The sequence below is a fragment of the Sturnus vulgaris genome, chromosome Z (genome assembly GCF_052056855.1).
Source record: "Sturnus vulgaris isolate bStuVul1 chromosome Z, bStuVul1.hap1, whole genome shotgun sequence".
In the NCBI taxonomy this organism is placed as follows: Eukaryota; Metazoa; Chordata; class Aves; order Passeriformes; family Sturnidae; genus Sturnus; species Sturnus vulgaris.
The window spans coordinates 69,980,235-70,005,328 of NC_142283.1; the positions used below are offsets into that span (position 1 = coordinate 69,980,235).

Sequence of the window (25,094 nt, forward strand, 5' to 3'; positions counted from 1 at the left end):
AATTGGTTCAAAAGCTAGAGAACCCCTGTGTAATGAGATTAATAATTATTTCAAGTTTATTTTGAGGTACAGATTTAGTCAATCATTGAGAGGAGTCACATGAGGCATTCCCTCCACAAATGACTCTTCAACAAAGGGGGATTTCAAATACCAACAGCATGCTTCTTACAGTACTTGAACGCAGAATGCAATGGCCTACACTTAGCCATAGTAATTGTTTCAAAATACTGTCATTTCCAGCCAATTATGCATACCCTGAAGTCTATGAACAGACTGCAGTTTACAACTGTTTGTCTTTGGTGGGAGTGTTTATTAATACTAAAAAACTTATTTTGTGCATCCAATTGCATGAAATTTTCAAAGTATGTGGGAATGTGTAGAGAACAAAACGTAAATTGGCTATCCAGAAATAAATTTTCTGTAGTATTTGTTAAACATTAACAAGCAACTAAAATGATGTATTTTTTGTCTAAGAAATATCACGGGCACTTTCAAAAACATCATAAATGGTTAATATTCACACCTTAAAAATGCCAGAGAGATTGCGCTACAATATTACGCTAATTCAAACGAATCGGAAAAACTTCATTTGGGCGCCACAACACTTCCATCCCTCCAGGCAATGTCACACTGACATACATACATTAAAATACCATTTTTTCACTCAGCTGTCCAACTTAATGTGAGAGTGCAGGGTTTTTCCTTTCATTTCATCCTCAATCTGAAATTCTTTCCTTTTGTTTTGTGTTGGATACAAATTTAAACACAGAAAGAGATCTGGGTTCCAAAAAATGCCTTTCCTTTTATGTTTTACAAGCAAAAACCTTAAACGTTTATAGCTAGATAGCAATTCATATAACAGCTCAGAATTTGTGTTATTTTCCTATGGTCAAAGATATTGATTTTATTTAGCATTTATTTGTAAATCCATTAATAATACCTAAGCCATACATTTCACGAATTAAACAACTCATTTAAACTGCCCCCAAGTTGTGCCAGGATAAGTTTAGATTGTATATTAGGAAAAATTTCTTCACTGAAAGAGTGGTAAAGCATTGGAATAGGCTTCCCAGGGAAGTGGCTGAGTCACCATGCCTGGATGCATTTAAAAGACGTCTCAATATGGCACTTGGGAACATGGTACAGAGGTGGGCTCAGCAGAGTTAAGGCTGCATATAAAGTTGCAAACAGTGGGACTCGATGCTCTTAACCGTCTTTTCCAACTGAAATGACTTTTTGATTCCACATCAGGCACTATAGAGCTTTCTCAATGAAGTACCTATACTCTGAGCAGTCTTTGCCCTTTTTTCAACTGTCTCATACAGAAAGGAAATCAGAAACATACAGATGTTAAAGACTGATATAATTTGCCCCTTAATGACAAAAATGAAAACAAAAGAGCAAATTTCGCCCAACTCTATCCAGCTTTGATGCTTTAGGATTTCATGTAAAACCAGACTTGACTGAAAGGGATAGTAAGATTGCATCAGCAACTCTATTTGTCTTTAAAAATAAATTTGCTCAGTTAACCAGTAAAAAGATTGTTTTCCTAACTTTGAGCTCTGCAAGCTTGCCCTCCATATATTATTCTGCAAAGGAATATAACCCTGAATTGTAATACTAAATCAAATATTCTAAAATGATTGAAGGTTGAAAAGAAGTTTTTACACATACTGGCAAACATTCATTGCAGTTTTCAAAGAAAATAATGTTTTTGGCCTCTGACCTCTTAATGCTTTTAACAGATGTCTAATCTTGCTAACAAATCATTAGCAAAAAAATTGTTATCAGAACATTTCTAGCTGGAAAGACATAAAACAACAGAACCAACGTACACAATTCAAAAATTTGATTCAAGAAGGGAAACAGAGAGCTTTGAAACACAAGATAAAGATGTCAAGATTAATTAGGGCAAAGTGTATCTACACATCTTCATTACCTTCTTTTGTTGCAGAAGTTCCTGCTATTACGAAGTAATAGTCATGTGCCATACAGAATTTGACAAGTTCATTAGTCCTTAACATTTTTTAAAGTTTTAGTTACTTCAGCAAATTCTGCAGTAAACCACTGTCTTCTGCAACTTGTTTAAAGGGTCTCTAACAACTCCAGCAATGTAAGCACTTTCCTCCTAGCTTTGTATTAGCACGTATATTTTTGTTAAGCAATTACAGCTGACTGTACTTGTGTGCAAAATGAGATGACAGGCATAAAACATGAAGCACATGTGAGAAAGGACACAGTCGCATGTACCAAAAAAGACAGAAATAACAGATAAATGTCAGGGTTTGCAATATTGCCACAGTCCTCAGAGAGAACAAGAGCCAGAAGATAAAAGAAAACCAGAGAATGGATTGGGAAGGGGTGGGGGGAAAAGGTACATGGCTGGAGGAGCGTCAACAATGAGTATCTCTTGTACAAAACCCCGTAGGGGCTCAAGAGGACCCATATCAGGAAGTGAGGATGACAGTGGCCACATGAACAGTTTATCACAAAAGAATGACCTACAACAGAGCCATATAGCTACAGCTCTGCATCCCACAACTGCTATCCGGCTCCAAAACACTCAATAAAACTTATTCTAAGAAAAAGACAGATCTACTCAGTTTGTTCACCTCAGAAATCCAAGGCACATCCACGAGAAAAATAACAATATGTTTAACTGATGGAATTTTAGAACTTTCCACATTGTTTCTGGGATACAATATTTCACAGTAAGCCAACACTTTCCCAAGATTATAATGCTTCTCACATTCTGCACCCCCCACTTCACTTTTCTTTTAACAAAACATCAAATGTCCCTGCCAAGACATTCTTCTTCCTTCTTATTCCTAATATCTTCTAGATTTTTTTTAAAGCAAAGGCAGTAAATTAAGGCAGGCTTTGGGGAAAGTGAGACCTTCAAAGATGGCTATAAAAATCTTCCTCTGTTTTACAGATGTATAGCAAAATATTACTTATTTATTAGTGTGAATACAGTCACACAGCCACAATCGGGATTTATGCTGGCTTCAGAAGGGCAGGACAAGCTCAGCAGAGATGCCTGACAGGCAAGTCCCAGGCTACGTACAGCTACTTGAGTTTCAAATGGGCCTTTTCACCTAAGATACTTACAGTAAAACAAAATAGCTCACACTGACAATATTCAATTGCAAAAGTTGTAATTCTTAACACATATAAAAGCCTTCCAAGATGACATATTATCATTGGCCAGGCTCAAGGTGACAAAACTATGAATTACAATACTGCAAGCAGAAAACAAACAAACAAACCAGCAATCTCCTTTTTAATCACTACTGACCAAAGCTGTCTGGGTCTTTGTTGAAAGTGAACCCATCAGCGACAGGCAACATCTCAGAGCTGTGATCACAGCTGACAAGACAGATAGGTTCCCAAGGCATGAGTTACACTCCCCAATGTCTACTTCCCCATCCCCCCTTCAGCCTCTGCCTCTACTGAAGCAAGCGTCTCTCCTTTGCTCCCACTTACAATCCACAAAAGAAATGTAAGCACACTTTCTGGGTTTACTGTATCAATTAAAAATTGTCAGGTCTACATATGTCAGCTGAATTCAGGAATTTCTCAATGTTTTCCCTGAGCAGGCAGTTGCAGGCTATATCAGATGCTTTCCTGAAGTCTCTGTAAACATGATCCCCAGGCTTTCAATTTATGTGACAGCTCTTCAATACCACTTCCCGTGGTGTAGAAATGGATGCTGTTTCAGTAATGAGCACACTGATGCAAAACAAGATTAACTTGTGAAATCTGAGGTTTTAATGTTTACATGATTACACTCTTACATGATTTCCTCTTCTCTGTAACTTTCTAACTCAGTGACATCTACACATATAATTAGCAGACCTGAAACACTCCTTCTTTTCTCTCAATCCTAATTAATCAATTATGAATACAGCAGCCTAACCTTACTTGCCACAGCCAAGACATCTGACTCACAATTGTATTTAACTGTCCTGTGCATCCATTATATTCTCATCTGTTGTAACTAAGGCCTTTTTTCTGGGTGACAAGTCTTCAGAATTTCTTTATCTCTCACACCCAGCAGTGGTTCAATACCTTCAATAATCTCTCAAATGTATTTCATTGAGAAGCTTTCCTAGTTATTTGAAATTACTGAACCCATAAAAGACTTTGCCCTTTTTTTTTCTCCCAAATATTCTGTGGTTCTTCTAGAGCAACTACATTGCAATGAAAAACCTAAAAACCTGAGATTTAAAAATAAAAAAAAGGAGTATAATCATTTTTAACATTTATGGAATCTTCAATGTATCATGCATTATATTATGCAATTGTGAATGAAAATAAAAACTCAAGTGTGAAATACTTAGTTAGGAAATGCTTGGAAATTATGGAAAAAAGCAGTCTAAGAAGAAAAGTCATACAATGGTGTAGCCAGTAGAGGGGAAAAATCATTTAGTGTTTTGTTAATTAAAATTTATACAAAAACTTGATTTCCATTTAAAAATAAATCAAAAACATTTATGCAGAAGGCAATGAGGAAAGCCACCTGATACATTGGACCATACACGGGTTTAGGCAAAACAAGGAAGCAAGCAGGCTGGCCTCTCTTAGAGACGTCTCTGATCCACTGTAGAGTGATGAGAAAGTCCTTCCTATCTGTCCATGCTTCCTTCACCAGGAAGAACATTCAATTTCTAAGAATATTGCTGACCACAGAAACAATTTCTTCTTGTTTAAAGCTTATTCATCAAGAAATATTTCAGGAAACCATTTTAGAAAGATGGCTTCTTAACAGCATTGCTAAATATTTGCCTAAAGGTTTGAAAATGAAACCCCAGCTGAATGTTTGGCTGCACGGTCAAACTTTGCATTTGAGAAAATAACCTATCTTGGCCACAGAAATGATAAATATTACTAATAAAAATAGCTTTTGGAAACTATTCAGTTGGCTTTCTTTGGGGACTTTTACACTGCATGAGAAAAAAACACAAGGATGTAATAGAAACTTTCTTTGTATCTTTTCATAACTTATCTAACCCATCTCATCCTAGCAAATTTGCATTTTTCCTTCTTTGTACTATCATAAATATGGCTTTTATGTAAACCCCAAAAAAAGCCCACTCCTCCTTTCGCCTCTCTTGAAATTACATTAATCAGTCTTACACTTGCCCAGCTGTTGAAGGTTTCCTTGCCTTCCAGACAACAATCAAATATGATCAATGTTATTCTGCAAAAATTTTATTAAAGATTCAGCTAAGGTGCACTACGAACTCCACTGAAAATCCACAGATTTCTTCAAACTGATCTATGCCAACAGTGGATGTTTCATGTCATTTAAAAGTAGCTTTTGGCCTAATGGCAATAAACAAAAACACAAAGAGAAAAAGACATATATAAAGAAGCTACTAAGTTGTCCTCAAAAAGCAATTATGACAGACTTATTCTTAGCTTATTCTCTAATATTCAATATCATTTCTCATACTGTTTCAGTGTCCCCAAACATTAAACCACTTCTGTAGTCTAACAGAGGTACAGTGTAAATAGAGTGAAATATGATTGAAAGGACATAAAAATCTACATGAAGTTAACATTCTGGTTCAATAATCCTTGAGCCAAAAATGGTGTAGTTTGCAGTGAGTTTTCAAAGACGGTTGCATAATATATCTATTTGCTTGCTAGAAAAAGTAGCTAGCACATATATATTCTAAGAGGATGGGCCTATTTCTCTAAGGAATGATAGCAATTTCATTAAACGTCTATACTCTTTTTTCCCTGAAAAAAATGCACTATAAATCATCGTGCCGTATTATCTCTGCATATTATTTAAAAATATATGATTTTTTTAAAACTATGGATTTGGTTTTATTCATTCAGATGGAACCATGAAGATGGAAGAATGCCTCAGTTAAAAGAGGAAGTGATATTTTTCCTCATGCATGTCAGTAATAAAATGAGCATTCTCAAGCAAACTTCATTTTCTTTTCAAGCAATATTCTTATCTCAATTCCATGGTTCCTTCTTTGATGTTGCTTTTTTCTCCCAATAGTTTTATATATTTGACTAGCTAAATAAGCAAACAAATAAAACCCCCACACACTTGCAAGCAAAAAACTGGCAAAACAGGAAAAAAATTCAAAAATTGTTTACAGTAGTTTACACTAACAGAACAGACTGTTCCAAGTTAGCTTTCAGAGCAGCGATCAAGTACCTAAGTATTAGACTGAGTGAAAAAGCTTGTAATAACTTTTAGAGAAAAAGTTGCTTGCTATTCTACACTGCAATTTCTGATAAAATTTCAAACATGGATCAGTTTTAAAATTAGCTTTCTTTTTTAACAGACATTCAAACAAATTACTATTTTAAGTATGAAAGGGAATTTTTTTTTTGTTTGCAGTTAATATCCTTGAATCAATTAATCCCTTCCGTTTCATGTACTATAAATAATAATATGATTATTAAAGGTAAAGAAATATAAAAATGTCTGAATTGATATCCAAGAGTCCTCCAAACAGGCTGCAGTATTTCCATAAAAATTTATCTCTGAGGATTGAGCGTTGTTACAGAATTTTTTATTCTGCAAATAGCCTCCTCCATTAATGTTTGCTATCTGCTTCAAACTCCTCTTTCCTCTTCTTTTTCTACTGCCATGATGCAGTACCTCTTTCTGCTGCAATTTTCTTTGACCACTAGCATCCTTAGAATTCTTTTGCACCCAACAAAAAGATTCCTTACATTTTCTCATTCTAGCCTCCTAGTTTCACTTCAGCACAATATTTCACACTTATGCCCAGCAACTTCATATTTCTTCTCCACCAGCAACGGTATCCTCACAGAATAGGGAGATACAAATTTCACAAGCAGCAATTAATGTATCTCAAAACCTTATCTGTATGTATTACCCTCTTTCCCCAAATAGCTCCATGTTCCCCTCTCTCTCTCTCTCTCTCTCTCTCTCTCTCTCGCCTTTTCATCCTATATTGCCTTCTCCTCCACCCTCATTCGTTGTCAATCTCACTTCAATCCATTTAAGAATGCTACTTAAATTCCCTCCTGAGTCTCAGGATTATCCCTGATAAATCTAATATGAGATGCTACTCTACTCCACCCATCAGCCTTGGGAAAAAAGTGTCTATTTCTGTTCCCCTTCTTCACCGTTTTATGAAGTCCAGTATCTCCTGCACACCATCTACATGTTGGCTCCCTTCCTCACTACTCCCTCTGGTACATGATTACATTTCAGTTTGTCTGGCTATTCACTGCTACTCAAACTCCTTGGTCACTGAACTTCTCACTCTCCAGAGTATTTTTACATACCTTATTCATAACCACGCCTCCCAATATTTTCACGCCATTAACTGCCTTCCAAAAAAAGGTACATCACTGACTCTGCTGAACATCTTAGTTCACCTTGACATCACTCTGTGAATGTTTAGCTGCTAATACAAATTCAGCATGATGAAAGCTGTTCCTGATTTTCTTACATGGATATCGTATCTTCTCAATTTCCCTGGAAGATCTTCCCTCCTTTAACCATTCATCATAAGAAAAATGTTGTTATATGCATCCCAATGCCCTTTCATCTCCTTTCTGTCACACATTGTAAAACATACTGTAATAAATCCAACCAAAAACCCACTGCGAGTATCATTACTTTAATGTGTTTTCCCTCTTTGTTTCCTTGATAATGGAAACTCTCTTTTAGTTTTAGGGGTCCATTCTTGCTTCATTTTGTGTTTTTTAACAGCTGTATTTCACCAGTGAACTAAATACACCGTCTTTCAATTACAACAATTACAATCATTCATTAAATCTGCAAGCACATCTCTGTTTTTCTCACAAATTAAAAAAAAAACAAAAAAACCTAAATCAAATCAAAGAAAACCACCACTCCTTTTTCTGCAACACATGTGGAAATACAGTAAATTATCAGATAAAAACTATTTTAAAAAAAAGTGGGGGTGGGAGACAAATAGTAACTGAGTTTGTGCATTGCCTTTTTTTGTTTGCTGGTGTAAACCTCTTACCAATTTGACACTGAAGGATTCATTTTCTGACATAGCCACCTTTAGTTAGGAAAGAAGTCAAAACTGAAGTTTTGCACGTGCAGACAGACAGTACCACACATTATTGCACCCTATCTTACCCCCCCCACCTCAATGCAACAGCCAAGAAACCACTCTGACCTGTCTGGAATACAGAAAACACTCCTACATCTCTGCCAACTCCTACCCCGTCTGGCAACACACTTCAACACATCAAATATTGAAATCAAGCAGGCATTTTCACATTTGTGACAAGTAACAAGCCAATGGCTTGCAATGCAGTGCTTACTGCTGACTGCAACAGGTGTCCCTACTTCTGAAAAATCACTCAGGCTTTTCAAGGCATTGAATATATGCCAGTCCTCCTGTCACAAGGGTGGGGATGCACTACCTGTCCTCCTTCTGCTCTTGTGAGCCCTGGTGAAACAGCATCTATAAAGATCCACACATCACACTCTGATGGCCTCAACAGGATGAAGTTTGTTTACAGACCTCAGACTCGCCAGGTGAGACCACAGAACTGCATAATGGTGAGGACAAAAAGGAGGCTAGTGAGCCAGGATGCAGTGCCATTTATACTCTAATAGCAGGGAACATGTTGATCACAACAGCTATATTCATCAGGAGCTCCTAGTGTCCATAAAAACAACACAGAATCCATAATTATCCAATGAATTAGAGTTTTTAGAGCAACTTTCTCTTTGTATAAAAATTAGCATAGTACATTATAATTTGGCCATCCAATCCCAACCTTCACAAAATGCACTAAAAAGAAAATAAAATTTAGTGGTCATTATGGGTGACTGCTTTGAGCACAAAACAGTCACAAGCTAAATCTCAAAGTGATACATATACACAGTGCAAAATGAAATAGTAACCGTAAAGGAATTTCTTTACAACTCTAAATACTGCTTAATCTAAATGAAAATTACATATGTTGAAATATCTATGAATATGTTGTTTAAATTACTGCTTAAAATGATTATACACATTCAGAAAGTCTATTGAACTAGAATGTCATTATAAGTCTCTGGACATACTTAAACACATTGCACATGTATTTCATACAAAGTGTGAAACACATAGGTAGTCATATCCAACTCCAAGTCTAGTTCTCTATCTCATGAGAAATTTAGAACTTGGGTTAAGGAAAGCAGCTGTTTCATGGATGTATCTGATTTCAGTCTGTGTAGTATCACTGCAGTCACACGTTAAATAAAACACAGCTGGACAATGCTCCACCTATTTCACTACCCTCTCTGCTAACTGTTTAGCACTAACATCTGTTGAAAACAAACTTTAGGAAATAGGGAGATCATGAAAAAAGACCCTTTATTTTGAAGTATTTTGCACTGGAAGAAGTTATGCTTACTTACGAAGAAAGTCTCACATATATTCAATCAGGTTTTAATTATGAGATGTATACCTAGAGTTGCAAGAAACCTGCTCACTGAAGCTGTCTTACAAAAAATATATTATTACAAATACTTTTAATTTCGTATGATTGGTTTAGTTCTGTACCTGCTGCCAAGATACATTTTAGCTGTGCAGTTAATCTTCTCACTGATAATAATGGATACAAAAATAACTTGTTTGGCTTATAATCTTATTATGAATTCTCTAGAAATGCCATTCAAATATTTTCAGTTAAAGTTAACAAGACTTACATTCTTCAGGAAGTGAGTATGGTCTCTAGTGTATTATGGCCAATTATTTAAACTGTATCCCTATAGAAGAGCACCTTTTAATAGATGCAACCATGAATCAATTGTTCTCTCTGTGGAAAAAAGGTTGTTCTTTATCAAACTTCCTGAGTTAAATGTATGTAACCTATGCCATATATATAACTTATTGCCTGCAAACCTGTATGTTCCATGGCTCAGAAGCCATTTCCTACCTTTTTTTTGGTTTTAACTCACTTTTTCAAGCTGTAACAGCTTTCCTTTTGTTAAGTATTTTAAAATGTGGGAGTCTTTAGTTTCTCTAATAAAATAAACTTAATGACCAAGAGTTGTACAGAAATGCACTTTTCATTGCTTTAGGAAATTCACAGCATAATCCTGCTGTTCATCTCACATGCTTCAAGAAATAGTGACCTACTATGAAGCACAATGAGATACATTTGAAGGCAAAACTAATTTCCTAATACACATATCAAGCACAACAGTCTTCTTGCAATTTACAAACCCTATCAGACTCTAGATCCCTGAAGTGTTCAGCTTGCTTGAGCAATGCATATACTACAGAATCTAAAAGCCATTTCTCTGATAAGCCAAACCACCCTGGAGCTCACTCCTTGTTAGGTCACAATCCACTTTTTGCCTCTGCAACAAAATAAAATTTTTCTTTTACATAATAAACCTAGCTCAAGAAGCCTCTTTTCTTTTTTTCCATTATTTTTCATAATTTCATCTTTCTATTTCTGTAACATTATTCGTGTTGTATTAATACTAATAGCACTACAATATTAATAAAGCAAATCACGTTGCTATAATGCCTACTCTTCTCAAATTGTAATTTTGAAATTATTTCTGTAAGTCCTACTTTTAGTTTTCCAAATAACAAACCAAAGAGAGATATACAAACCTTGTGGGATAAGCCTTTTTCCTTAACCATACATGAATCCAAAGTGAAATCCTTTAACCTATTTTCATTGGGGTGTGACAGACTTCAAGATTTAGAATTGCCTTTCATCACTATATTAGATAGTGCAAACATTTAGATAGCTCTTAACTATAAACTGTTTATTACATAAGAGAGAAATGCACTTAGAAATACAGCAGGGCACATTTTATCTCAGCATATGATTGTCAGATTCTTTACTGTGGCTGGCTTCAGGGTACAGATAGTGATGTACTGGCTAACCCAGACGTATACAAAAAGGAATAATATATGAATCTGTTAATATTTGCTGCTGGCAAGTGTGTGTGTGATTTCCAGTTTCTGGAACAGAGGTCTGGCACATATACGTATGGAATGAAAGCGTGGAATATTATGGATATGGAAAACTTACCTTAAGTTTGAAAGGGGAATATAGTGTATTTGGATATCCTTCATCTTGTATTTACACAAGAAATTTCCAGATGTAGCCAGACTGCCCTCTTCAAAGCATGAAGCATGTTACATACTTCGGGAAAACTGGAAGATTTCCCTGCTGTTTAGCTGTAGTAGTGATATTCAGCAAATTTAAGAACAGTCATTGTAAACTGTTCCTATTAAATATTGACATTTCACTGGAATACTTTTAATGCTGTGGAGATACCAATATAAACATTTAATTCTATATATGAAAAAATCATCCAAGCAGACAAGTGAATATTCTTTGGTGAAAAAAGATGAATCAAACCTAGCTGGTGTGAAAAAAGTGTCATTCTCTAATGCTGTGATGGACAAGATGCCAAAGACACACAATGAACCGGCAGAAACTGCATCTAAAAAGGCATATGTATAATAAAGTTTTCTAGTGGTCAGACATAAGACATTTCAGGAATTAATTACTGACAGCCATGTATTTTACATGTCAGCACATGCAAAATGAATCCTGTAACTGTGCAAAGATTCAGCAACCTCATCTTCCTAACACATGGGTATAAATCCCCTCAAATAACCTTCCAATTAATGGGAAAGTATTTACAGTAAGCCTCAGATCTTACTACTAGTTTTGATTACTCTGTCTTGGCAGCATCAGCTGTAAAATCCATCAGGAAGTGCAAAATAGAGTTTGCAAAAAAAATTTCCAAGTAAGATCTGGACTTAAATTCCCATTTTTAAAAAATAAGTTTTTCACATAATAATTTTTCACTATCTAAATCTGTGTCCTTAGTTGTACAGTATTATTTCAAAGTGGCTCCAGTACTTATGAAACCTTTTGTCTCTAAAAACTCTACCTTAAAACTTCCAACAGCACACACAAAACTAAAGCTTACTGAAACCCTTCCAAAGCAAACCATCACTAAATATAGAAATGTATTTATCTTACATCTATAAATCATGCAATTATTTGGAAAATACTTTTAACATGACTATTTGTAATTAAAATGTACAGAGCTTAGATCTGTTTAAATTCAGGGCATACTGCGACATTCCATGTTTCTTCCCTTTATATTTTGAGGATAGGGTGGCTTAAGGGCATGTGGAAAACAGGTTATTGGGATTTCCACTTGATCACACCACTTTTGGGAATATACATGTGTGCAGTACATTATTATAGTGTTGAATTTCAGTATTATTGTGAATTTTAAGTTCTGCAAGACCCCTTTGAGCTTTAGCTAAGTAATTTAAACTGACCGAAATATATAAATTATTCTAGCAATTTAAAATCAGAGTAAGGTTTTAAAACCAGGAGAAAACAAAATGCTAGCAAAGTAGTAATTCAGCAACACTGTATCAAAAGCTTAGTTTTGAGCTGAAGAATGGAGTTAAACCTACGGCTAAGTCTTCTACGAAACAAGAAAGTAAAAAAATAGAGGTTAATCATACTATAAAAGTATTTCCATGAGCACTGAATCAATTTACTTAATGAGAATTATGCTGAAAATTACAAAACATTATGTCTTTCATGTTCAGATTAACACTATATAAAAAAATAAACCTATTACAGACGTAAAAGACAAACTTACTACAGAGGGATTTGTCAAAACGAATTCTTTACTACTTATAGTGCAGCCAGTAGACAGGTTAAAGCTTATAAACACAACTCAAGTTTATAGCCAAATTTAACATAGCTAGAAAAAAAAAAAAAAAACCCAGACAAGATTTTACAAGTGTACAAGCTGCATTCTCGAAGGTATTTAGAAGACATGACCACTTCTCTTACAAACTCTGCCTCCCCAGCATCTTTATTAGTATTTTTGTATCACAGCTGCAATGATACACCATAAAACAGGTGATGTGTGAAACTGTGCAACATGATTCAGCCTGGCATACACAGAAAAGTTGTTTATGCAGTCCTGTCTAAGCACACCCAGGAAAAGATGGAGGAAAAAATCCACATAACAGGTAGCCTCATCAGGTGGTTTGAAAGATTAAGAAAGGCTAACTAAGAAGTCTAGCTTTTTTACCCCAAAAAAAACCTAACTGCAACTTATGAAAAACATCTCAATCTTTCCTGCTTACTGTGGAAAATGAGGGGACACTTTCTGTTCACTGAAGATATTTCAATTTTAACTCACAATAAGCTTCAAAAATTATTTCAGTCTTTCCCTATCTCTATGAATGAGATGCTCCCATTCTTTGACAGGAAAATCAGGCATACAAAGGTTTTCTGATGGCAAAACATTCTGCATTCTTGATACTAAAGGACTCCATGGATGAGCTTGTTCAGAAATATGTACTACCACGGGCTTACAAAAAGATGTGAAGGGGCAAGCACAGGCAAGATGAGGAATTTAACTTACTTGAGCTACAGGTAAACCTAGTGGTTTTACTGCATTGCCCTGTGAACCAAGAATTTTCGAGATCCTGTCTTATTTTGACCACTAATGCTCTTCAACTCTCCGTATTTGCCAGACACTTTTCTCCACGTCTCAGAACATTTAAATTGAGAAATGTTCTAATGTGTTGTGTTATGATTGACTATTTCACACTGTTGTTTCCACTATTCATTCAAAGTTTGAAGGAAGTTATTTTTTATGTCCTTTGAAGCTGTTATTTTAAGCCAAGTTGACAGTGTTCATAATATTTCAAATACACTGACAAATTGCTCTGCTAATGTGCACTGTAAATGCACATGTACATGAACCTTAAAGAAAAAACATGCACTGACAAAATAACATACGTGAGAAAATAACACAGATTTATGACAAAACAAAAAAAAAATCCTCTGAGGCAGGTGATTATAATGGATCATGATCCTGCTGAGGAAGTTTGGAAAAAGGCAAGGCAGAGCCAGAATGCATTTGGCTAACTTCAGCATTAGCAAGTTACCAATGTCAGTGTCATGAATTAAGAAAAAATCTTCCCCCAAAAGTTCCAAAAGTGTTTTTACTCTCACTGCATACAGCTGGGAGATTTGGAATCATACCAAAAAAGAGTGGAAGTAAAAACCTGAATGAAACATTCATGGTGTTCATTACTAGTCAGAAGTAAATTGATCACACACCTAAATCACTCTCTAAGCAAAGCAACATAATTTTTTAAAAAATAAAAGAAAAAAGAAGAAAAAAAAAGAAGCCAATTCTGAGATAGTTCAAAAGTGGCTTGAAAAAGAAAACAACTAACTGACGAAGATAACTTAAAACAAACAGCTACTTCACCAGGATGGATAAAATATGACATAGAGAAGATCTTGTCTTCCTCTAAAATAAAAATCAAAAATTATTTAATCACATCATTCTAGACCAAGTTTTACACTGTGGAGCAGTGTACAACACAGTTGATGTGCCTGTGGTGATGGGGATGCCACTGCACGACAGGTTCATTTTTAATTTCTTTGCCCTTTGATTGACACTGTAGACAGGTATAACAAGTAAAGTGTGAAGCAGAGAATAAAAGAACCCATACCAGCAGTCAGAAACTATGACTACAGTGGTAAAGGAGATTTGTAGGGTAGCTTCTGTCTTGCAAAGTAGTACAGTGGTGACTTCCCACCAACACTGCCCCACTGTGCTTGCTTCTAATGAGTGCCCCTTTAGCTCCTGGAGAGGGCATCATCATCTCTGTCCAAGTGGACTATTTATTTCTGGCCTTTGGAACTGCTGCTGTAATACTGTAATAGGACAAGAGGCAACGGGCAGGAACTGATGCACAAGAAGTTCCACCTGAACATAAGGAGGAACTTTATTGTGCAGTGACTGAGCCTTGGAATAGGCTGCCCAGAGAGGTTATGGAGGCTCCCTCACCTGAGGTATCCAAGAATGATCTGGACACAATCCTGTGCTATATGCTCTGAAATGACCCTGCTTGAGCAGGGAGGTTGGACCAGAATGACCCAACCAGTGTGGATTCTTCCAGCCCGACCCATTCAGTGATTAGTTTATGAGCCTTTTTTCTGTGGGAAAGCAGGGATTTTACATTTTCACTGAAGAAAACAGAAGCCTCCCCCTATAGTAGGCACTGTGTTTGACAGCAGTTTGTACTCAACTAAAAAACAAAAGCATCTAAAAATCTTCACAGACAACCAGGATAACAGACACTATTGGGTGTGTATCTAGAGTGAGCCATAATATCTGGATGGACAATCTTCATGGATGTCATTTGTACTGTTAGTATCCTATGCAGAAACAGGGTTTTGGGCACTCATGATCAGCATTAAACTGTCATTTACATTCTTGCACAAAGGCAAAATCAAATTCAGACAGTCACAACAGGCCCTTATTGGGTCATCCCTGTCATGACTGTACGGTCAAATAAGCAACAATCAATTTTAAATATCTTCCTGAATCTCTCCTTCTAGATGCGTATGGACCAAGCATACAGCATGAATAATGATGCCAGAATCATTCTGAACTGATCAAGAATAAGAAAATAGGGCAATTATTTTCTGCTTTCAAACACTAGTGAATTTTGTTACTGACTCAATAGAGTTTTGTCAAGATAAACACAAATGCTCTCTTAATTTTGACTTCAAGGGCAGTTGTACTGTAGCACAGCAAAATCTGTATATATATGGCTCTACGCTTGTTTTAACAGAACCAACTGGTATTTGATGGATGGGAATTACAGCTTTCTGTTCAAAAATTAGAAGTTAATATTTTTCTATGTATTTCTTCAAGAAGTTTAACCCTCACACCTCGATCCTCCACAGCTTTTACTCATTTTCCTGTGTCCCACACAGTTTGTACCCAAAGAACCACATCAATTTGTAGTAACTCAGCATTTTCTTGTTTGCCGTTGCAAGCATCTCTGTATCCTGTCAGGCGAGTGCATGCTTTCACCATTCTACTGCAGGAATCAGTATCATCAGTATCATTCTTTCTAACTGTAATGTTGAACATATGTTCCATTTGAAATTTTTTTCTTATCCCTTTTCTATCCCCAAATATAAGATGATGGCTTTTTCTAATTGTTTAATCAACATGCCTTTTGAAATACTTGACTCTAACTATTCACAGGGATCTCCAGAGGACACCAGCAGTCTTAGGTAAGAATACCACTAATAATACAATTTACCTGCTCCTTTACCCAAAAATCTTGCACACTTCTTAATGAAACCAACAAAAGCAAAGACAAAAACACTTTAGACAGCAAAAATACAAACCCAAGAACACCACCAACTTAATTTCTAATAGAAAATCACTTTGGTCTTGCCTTGTTATACAGGGGTCACCCACTGGAAATTGCACAAGACGCACAGGATATATCTTTAAATTACTCATAATCACCTTAAACTGCACTCAATCAGCATTGCAATATGTCATCGTACAGACACAGAAAAGTTCAAAAGGAAAAGCACATGAAAAAGCAGACTACCAAGAGCACTATTGTTAAAACTACACCAGAAAGCTTAATATTTCAATACTGTATATGTTAAAATAAACAACATACACAGGTGATGAAAGCCAGTCTCTGAAAAATTTATTATTCTGTTAGAACAAGTTTACACTTAGGATGAATTCTCAAGCTTCATGCCATTAGGAAGTTTTACTAGGTTTATAGTGGAAATAAAAACAGAAATAAAAATAGATTGCAATCCCAAAATACAGGCTGTACTTTGAGTATGATCCACAGGCTTTCTTTTCCTTTTAAATCTATAAATTTCCTCCTGCCTCCTGCAATCAAATCTTTTAAAATCTTTGTAAAAAGCTGCCCAGATTGTCTGTTTTCCTTTTAAAAATCAAATATCTTGAAATATGAAGTTGAACAGACTAATGCAACCTGTACTAGCTCAGTTTTACTTACACAAAGCCATCCTACTGGAATTGTACAGCATTCAGAGACTTATGACACCAGTTTCTCGATCCTGCTCTTCTTGCCTCATTTCCTCTCTATTCTCATTTTGGCTTTTAAAAAAATTGACCCTATTTCCATTTTCTCCTCCAATGCATGCCATTGGTACTTATCCCACTGAATCTTCTTTGCATAAGATGGGCACAAAGAGTGGATATGGATAATTTACTAGGCTGATTATTTTTCAAAGTACTAAAGCTTAGCCTGGTGAATTTGCACTTGACATTGCAAAATTAAACTCTTGGAACTGGACTGGTTTGTAAGCTATGCTACACAAAGCAACAGTAAGCACTGAATAATCTAAGCTTCAAATTATTGCAGTAGCAAGAATTATAGTTCAAGTCATAAGTACTGGAAATTGATTATTTAGTTCAATACTAACAGAAATATTTCCTAATTTTGGTAAATTTGAAATAGTTTCCATTCTGACTCCTTCTGACTGCAATGCATTTACATAAATGGTTCAAATTTCCCTCAGTGTTAATTTTTACACATTAGACAATATAACAACATTTGCCATTTAATGTGCAGCATTGGCCATATCATCACCCACTTAGATGTTATTCTTCTCTACCTATTATATGGATTAATGACTGATTTCAGTATCAAGTTTTAAGAGTTAGTCCTCAATATAGTCAACACCTCAAATAAATTATATAACAAGAAATTACAGCTTTTCTCACAAGCATTCCATCTTAAATGAATAATAATCTAGATACCATATGTGGTCCTTTTTTTTTTTTTTATGAAAGTTTTCCCAGCATTTTGAACTTACTAGCAGCAGACTTAATGATCAGCTGTGGAAAAGCAGAAGAAATATTAAGTCATGCCTATGAGTTATTTGATTTTCAGGACAGAGGGGACAGGAGGGGAAATAAATAAAAATCAAGAAGTACCAAAATTGATTTTATGTGCTTCAATATTCACATTCAAAATAATAGCATATAACAATAGCATATATTGTTATCAAATATTGAACTTACAGTCATATTCCTATCCCAGATCTGGATAGAGCCATCCTGACAGCCAGCTGCAATGAGTTTCCCATCTCTGCTGTATGTGCAAGTTGTAGGAATCACCCGTTTACCTTGAATTGATCTTGGCTTAAATACGCTTTTGTGCTTTTTTTCATTGTTAACATCCCAAGTCCTCACAGTTCTGAAAAAAGAGTTTAAATAAACATTTGTTTTAGATAATGTTAATATATATAAAATAATTCTTCTTGTGGTAAAACCAAACACCTTTTCCCGCACAGATGGTATATAATATTGTTCAAATTAAGTTGTAATAGCAAAATAGCATTTAAGATATGAGGACAACTTTTCACGTAAGAAACTAAAATTCACTAAAATTCTAAAATTCACTAGAATTCACTAAATGTTTACTAAAATGCATCTAAAGTTTAAAAAAAAAATTAAAAACAAACAAAACAACCCCTAACCAAAACATGTTTTCCCAAAATTCTCATGTAAATACATAAATTATTCAGAATTTGGAAGATAACAAAAAGTTAATGCACAGGTACTACATAATCTCCACTGCCACTGGAAATCAAGAAGTAGAAAGCATTCAGTCCTCTTCAAAGAATAAATACTTCAGGAAATAGGCATGAATGCTTATATAAGTTCATAACTTAAACAGATTTCTTAACTATTTGGACATAACAAAATCTGAATATTCTGCTTTTAACTGGCTGGTTATTCTTCACACTTCATGTTTACAAGGCATTTTATATATTAATTGTAATATTATTGTAGTTCTCTTCCACTCATCCTGAAGGTGTTAAGAGTTCTGTTATAAAAATGTTCTCCAAATATTTTAGAAGGACTCACTGATGTAATTTTTTTTCAAGTTGAGTTTTTCCCACATTATTAGCAAAAGAAATACATCGTTTTTCTTTTTAAGGGAAAAAGAGTATCTGCCTGGACCTTCACTGCTCCTTAGATACAGGAAAAACATCCAAAAGAGAAAGAACTAAAACACTAGAATACAGGTGGACCCTTTAAACTGTCTTAGATACAAATGTTTTCTGTCCATTTAATATGTTGAGGTCTTTCCATATAAAAATTCAAAACTCTTCTGGCATCTAATGCAGAGAAGAGTTTCAGAATTTGGCAAAGGAAGGAAGATCATTCATTTAGAAAGAAAAAGTCTCAAGGTTCTCAAGACAACCCCATTTGTTTAGACTACACAAACATTGCTTGTGATCCAACAGCACATAATTCACCGGTCTCTAGCAAAGCAAATACAACTTTAACAGAGGCTGCCATTTCTCCAGAATGAGACAAGATACCACAGCCCAACACTAGGAACTTCCATCAGAGCTACAAGACCAGACAGGCCATAGAGCTGACAAATAAATAATTCTAGAATAAAACAGACATGAAAATAAGCTGGAAACAACTCAGAGAGGTTACAAGTAATTGCACGTTTAATGACAGTAATGAGAAATCAGTAACTGTAAGTTAGAATTAATAGGTAGAATTAAGCTCCAGTTTTCCATAATGAAGTCATGGTTAGTTTCATTTTTAAAAGTCTTCAAATATCCTATTTGTAAGGTATCACTTCATTGCTCTATTTGGAGCTCTAGCATAAGACATTCAAGTGTTCTGATGATTAGTTTGGGTTTGAGGTTTTGGCAGGTTTGTTGTTTAGTAGTTTCAACTATGGTTTTTATTTTAAATGAAGCACTAAATTACAATTATGATTAGGTTGATTAGAAGATCTTCAGAAGTTGCTTTCATCCTCAATCATTATATGATTCTGAGATTCCTTTTTTCATCTACTTGTGCTGACAATAACCACCTCAGTCTCCTGCCTTCCATTTGCACTTTCTCCCACTGCGATATTTCCTCAAAACTTGAGTCTTTTTCCATTCTCCTTCCTTTATAATGCTCAATCCCTCCAAAATCTCATTCGAATGTCCTGTACCTTCAGCTTCTCTTCCTTCTTCAGTGGTGACCATCTCCCACTGAAAAGCTCTGTTCTCTCTTACAGTGCAAGCTCCCAAGGACTGGCTTGGCACACCCCTTCTCAGGTACCAGGTACACCTGGTAACACAGTTATGTGCAAGGAACTTCAGAGCCCGCCTTCCCCTTTCATTCTAGATGCCTCACAAGCATCTCAGCTGTAATTCAGAAACAATCTCTTCAGAATCCTATACCATCCTAATTCTTTATTTCTGCTGGCATGAGATCAAATTTTAAAGCCTTGTTTCCTCTCTTTAGGGCTCAATGTCCTGTCAAAACCTCAAAAATTGGCTACACTAGGAGCATATTCCAACCTTTTTATAATATTGCCTTTCCACTGTAAAGGAAGAAGCACTTGTAATACTCTTATTCCTTATAAAACACATTAAAAGAAGTAAGAGCCCTAAATCAGCTGTAATATCAGCAGGTCAGTTGAAAAATTCTCTGAACTGCTGCTTCCACTGCAGACAATTGGCCCTATTCCCACACGAGTTACATGCCCTGCCAAAAATGCCCACATAGCCTACAGTATATATTTAATATTCCTTTTATGCTTTCTTAATGTTGCCACACTGAGCATGTATTTGATGCTGCCTTGCTGCTACCAGATCTAATGAAAAAAAATTTCTACTAAGAGTAAATATTTTGTAAGAAACCACCTATATATTAATTACTAATTTGTTAGTCACTCCCCAAGAGCCTTAATTCTTGAGCTAAGACCAAGATCTTTAATGTCTTCTTTCACATAACATCTTTTAAGTATTATTATTCTTTATGGAAATAGGAAATATTTTCTATTTTTATTTTAAAATGGACATCATATTGCAAACATATCTCATAATACTATGTGCAGAATTTCAGCTTAGCATGGCTTCTGACTGAATCACAACCAACCAAAACATCAAGACTCATTTGTAAACTATGTATGTTTTATATTTTTCCTTCAGACAAGTGAGAGACTACAAGCAGGGATCAGTGAAGGACCTTAGGGACATACCTTCACTGGAATGAAAGGAAGTTTAGGACACTGCGAAGAACTTCTTCACAGGAAGAGTGATTAGACACTGTAATGGGCTGTCCAGGGAGGTGGGAGAGTTACTATCCTTGGAGGTGTTAAAGACTGGACATGGCACTCAATGCTATAGCCCGGTTGACCACGGTGGTGCTGCGTCCCAGGCTGGAATCAATCCCAGAGGCCTTTTCCAACACCACTGATTCTGTGGCTGGACATACCCCAGCCATGGCACTCCCAGCCCAGAGAGCCAAACGTGTCCTGGGCTGCATCCAGAGCCCCGTGGGCAGCAGGGCAGGGAGGGGATTCTGCCCCTCTGCTCTGCTCTGCTCAGACCCACCTGGAGCACTGCATCCAGAGCTGGGGTCCCTGCACAGGAGGGACAGGGACCTGCTGGAGTGAGCCCAGAGGAGGCAACAAAGAGGATGAGGGGGCTGGAGCACCACTCCTCTGACGACGGGATGAGGGTTTGCTCAGACAGGAAAAGAGAAGGCTCTGGGGAGACCAAAAGCAATTTCAAGTACTAAAAGAAGGCTTCTAAAAAAAGATGGAAAGTGATTTTTACACGAGCAGATAGTGATATCAGAAGGCGGAACAGTTTAAAGGAGGAGAGATTTAAGAACAATGTTAGAAATGAATCCTTTACTGTGACAAGATGAGGCACTGGCACAGCTTGCTCAGAGAAATTGTGGATGCCACATCCCTAGAAATGTTCAAGATCTGATTAGACAAGGATCTGAGCAACCTAGTCTAGCGGGTGGCATCCCAGACCTTGGCTGGAAGAGGGAGGAGTTTGGAATTAGATGACCTCTAAAGTCTCTTCCAACCCAAACCGTTCTGTGATACTGCGACTAACATCTAACTCCTCCCATTCTAGCCTGAAGGAAAGGAGATAAAAAGGAAAAGAAGCGTAGAAACACAAATAATTTCACTTCAGGTAAGACTGTCTTTAAATTGACAATATGGCAAAACTGCTTCCATATATTCTCTCCCCGTCTGCTACTGAACCTCAATCAGCATACCATACAAGAGTAAACTCAGGGTACATTATGAAATTATGACTCTGGGGTTTTTTTCTGGAATATTTTGTAACATTTAATGATTTCCTCTTCCTCAGAGATAATGAAAAAATAAATGAAATAGCATTACAGAAGTTCTATTTTCACTTCCCAAGTTCTCTGAGCTCAATCTGTTGTTTGTGTTGAAACGAGTAAAAAAATTTTACCCCTGCATCAATCAGATAATTTCTCAGGCACTTATTCTGTTCAAAAAAGCCCTCTTCCTAAGAGTATCTCCTCAGAAGTAAAAAAGTGGGAGATGAAACAATAACACTGTTTTATGCTCCATGTTGCACCACTTAGCAGAAGAATGTATTAATATTTATCTGCTGATAGGCAGAATCAAGGTATTTTTGAACTCCAGTGAAAACAAAAGAAAAAATTTCCTGAATGAGTCTTTTTTTCCACCTGAAAACGCACTATATTTAATTAAAGTTTGTCATTTAGTAAAAAGCTAGACATAGAGATTTTTCTTTAAATATACTTCTAACAAACACTGTTTGCTCATTACATCAAGTTTTAATACACCGAATGATAAGAACTCCATCAACATTCATGATTTCTCTTTCACAAATTCCTTTTCAATTCAAATATCCATGAAGAAGGCTTCTCATGCACATGTTTAAATTTAACTTTTTAAATTATGGATTCCACATCTGCAGAACAGATTTTGCATAAGTGATTTTGTAAAGTTCTTATATTTGCCAAGAGCAATTCAAAGCAACTTAGAAAAGGAGAGGAATGTTCTTTTGGAAAGGTAATGTGGATATTTTCGTGACCACTGAGAAGTTCAATGACACATAACAAACAAATAATTTAATTACTGAGGTTCAAGGGGAGGGTTTGGCAGGTTTTTTTCCCCCCAAAATGTTTTTTCTCTCTTTTTCCCCTTTTTTCTCATGTTCTTATGATGTTATTACTAAGTTAAAATTTCTAATAAAATTAATTATTGGCAATGCTGCTGCCTTACACAAATTATTTTAGTTATGTAGTTGCATTTCCCAGACTGCAAGCACAGAAAATTTCTGTCATGAGTCAGCTAGACACTGTCCTAATACAATCTGTTGAAATTCAAGAAGTGAACCCATGCTAACTTCAAAAGGCAGACCTGCCAAATTCCATTAAGCTTTTTCATCTGTCCTACCTCCTCTGTTTCTACTGGACTGGAAAACTCTACTGCACAATGTCGAATGTTATTGGCATTTAATATGTTAAGTCTACTCTGAATAATTAAGTCTACTCTTATCACTTGAAATATAAAAGCAAAGTAAAGAGTACATTATTATAAAAAGTATAGATCAGGCTTAATATTGTACATCCAATAACCTAATTATAGTGCTCACCTTCGCAATCTATTATAGAGCATACCTGTGTAACATAAGATTGCAGAGCTGTAACATACTTTAAAATCATCATACAAATATCGTGGCAGTGGAATTGATCATGCCAGTACAAGATGACACAAAGACATCAGTGATAGAAAATACATATTTAAAGTGTTAAATTAAGACTCTTTATAAACAAAAAAGCAACTGATCTTACAGTAAGGCTTTTTAAAAATCTGTTTTATAACATAAAATAAACATATGTACCTCGGAATGAAATTAAGGAATTTATTAATACGGTGGAAAATTGCCTAAAGCAGAATATGTAAAGAGTTAAGAAACAGCTGCAAAATTCTGTTAAGATGTACTTCATGCATATGAAGGTGTAACATTATGTCAGCAAGAAAACTTTCATTATTGTGTTCTTTCTGCTCTCTTTCAGCAGAAATAAGTTATAATCTTCTTCTGTTAAGCACACGGGACCCAAGGAAGGTTGAGTCACCAGCCAAACAATGAAAAAATTTATACACACAAACACGTGGAGAAATCCAGAGAAACCTTCCATACTTGTTTGGCAGAAAAACTTCTAAATAAGCTACCTACTTCCATCATTTGAACAGAATTAAAATAATTCAAACCAGAATACAAATCACATCCAACATATGTAAAATCATAACTACACAACAATATGGACACAACTTAGTAATTTATAATGATTCTACTTTTCTGACTCTTGAAATAAACCCTAGATGTAAAAAGTCAAAGAGAAAAATCTAACAGATTAAAAAAAAACCAAACCACAAACGTGATATACAGCAAACGAGCGAAGAAACTATGAAACCATATTTTTACATATTTTCAAATTAAACTGATAGCCATTTTTTGACAGAGAAAGTACCATCATTTGTATATACAAAGTGCAAAAGTACAAAGTACATCATTTGTGTGCTCAAGAGCCCCTGAATCTTAATTACTGGGGTGGAGCAGATTAAAACCTAATAACAATGAATGGGAACTGCTCCCATTCTCCAGTGTGAAGGAACCAAAAAGCAACCAACTCAAAGTTAAAATGACACATAAGCGTGTCAGAGAGAGCATGGAGAGTAAGTGTTCTGAATTACTAAGCAAAAATCCTGCTGATGGCCAATATACGCAACATTTGGGGAAAACTAAATTAGAAAAGGAGAGAGACAAGAACTGGAAGAATATTAGCTCAATTAAGATGTCAGAACCAGCGGAGTGCTGTGCAGCATGTCCATGGGAGGAAAAGAGCAGCAGGAAATACTGCTGTAATGTGAGTTATGACATACAATCGCTTTTGACTGAGAACATAGTCCTTCAGACAAAAAGGGTTACCCACCAGTATGTCTGTGTGACCCTTTAGAGATTATACTGTAAAGACACAGTAGAATATCTACTGGCAGAGCCTCTAACTTACAGCATAGAGTCTGTTTTTAATGAAATCAAAGATTACAAGCTTTCTGGACTGAGTAATTTTTGTTTTTTCCCAGATTAAACCACTAGGTCTGGCTAGCAATATAAAAAAGGTACTCTTTAAGATTAAAAATTTAAGAGTAGGAACAAATTTCCTTAAAAACAAGTAAGTAAATAACATAATACAAGTCTTTTAGTTTTTTTTAAATCATCAGATCCTGTACATAAAATGGTATCATATTTGCATATAGATTGCCTATCAGCCATTCCCTTCTACATCAGCCATTCCCTTCTACATACCTCTCCAAAGCAATGGAAAATACACCCTTTGGAATTTTGCACAATTTTTTTTTTTTAAGTACTTCATTCAAAACCTGAATATTCCCTCAAAG

At 35.7% G+C, this 25,094-nt stretch overlaps 1 protein-coding gene across 1 annotated transcript in view; it reads right to left on the reverse strand.

Moving 5' to 3' along the window:
• WDR70 (WD repeat domain 70) overlaps nucleotides 1-25,094 on the reverse strand; it is a 126,957-nt gene that overhangs the window by 38,219 nt on the left and 63,644 nt on the right. Inside the window, exon 10 of the mRNA XM_088156929.1 lies at nucleotides 17,888-18,062. Within this exon, the coding sequence (XP_088013055.1) occupies nucleotides 17,888-18,062 (175 nt within the window). The remainder of the gene's footprint in view (nucleotides 1-17,887; nucleotides 18,063-25,094) is intronic.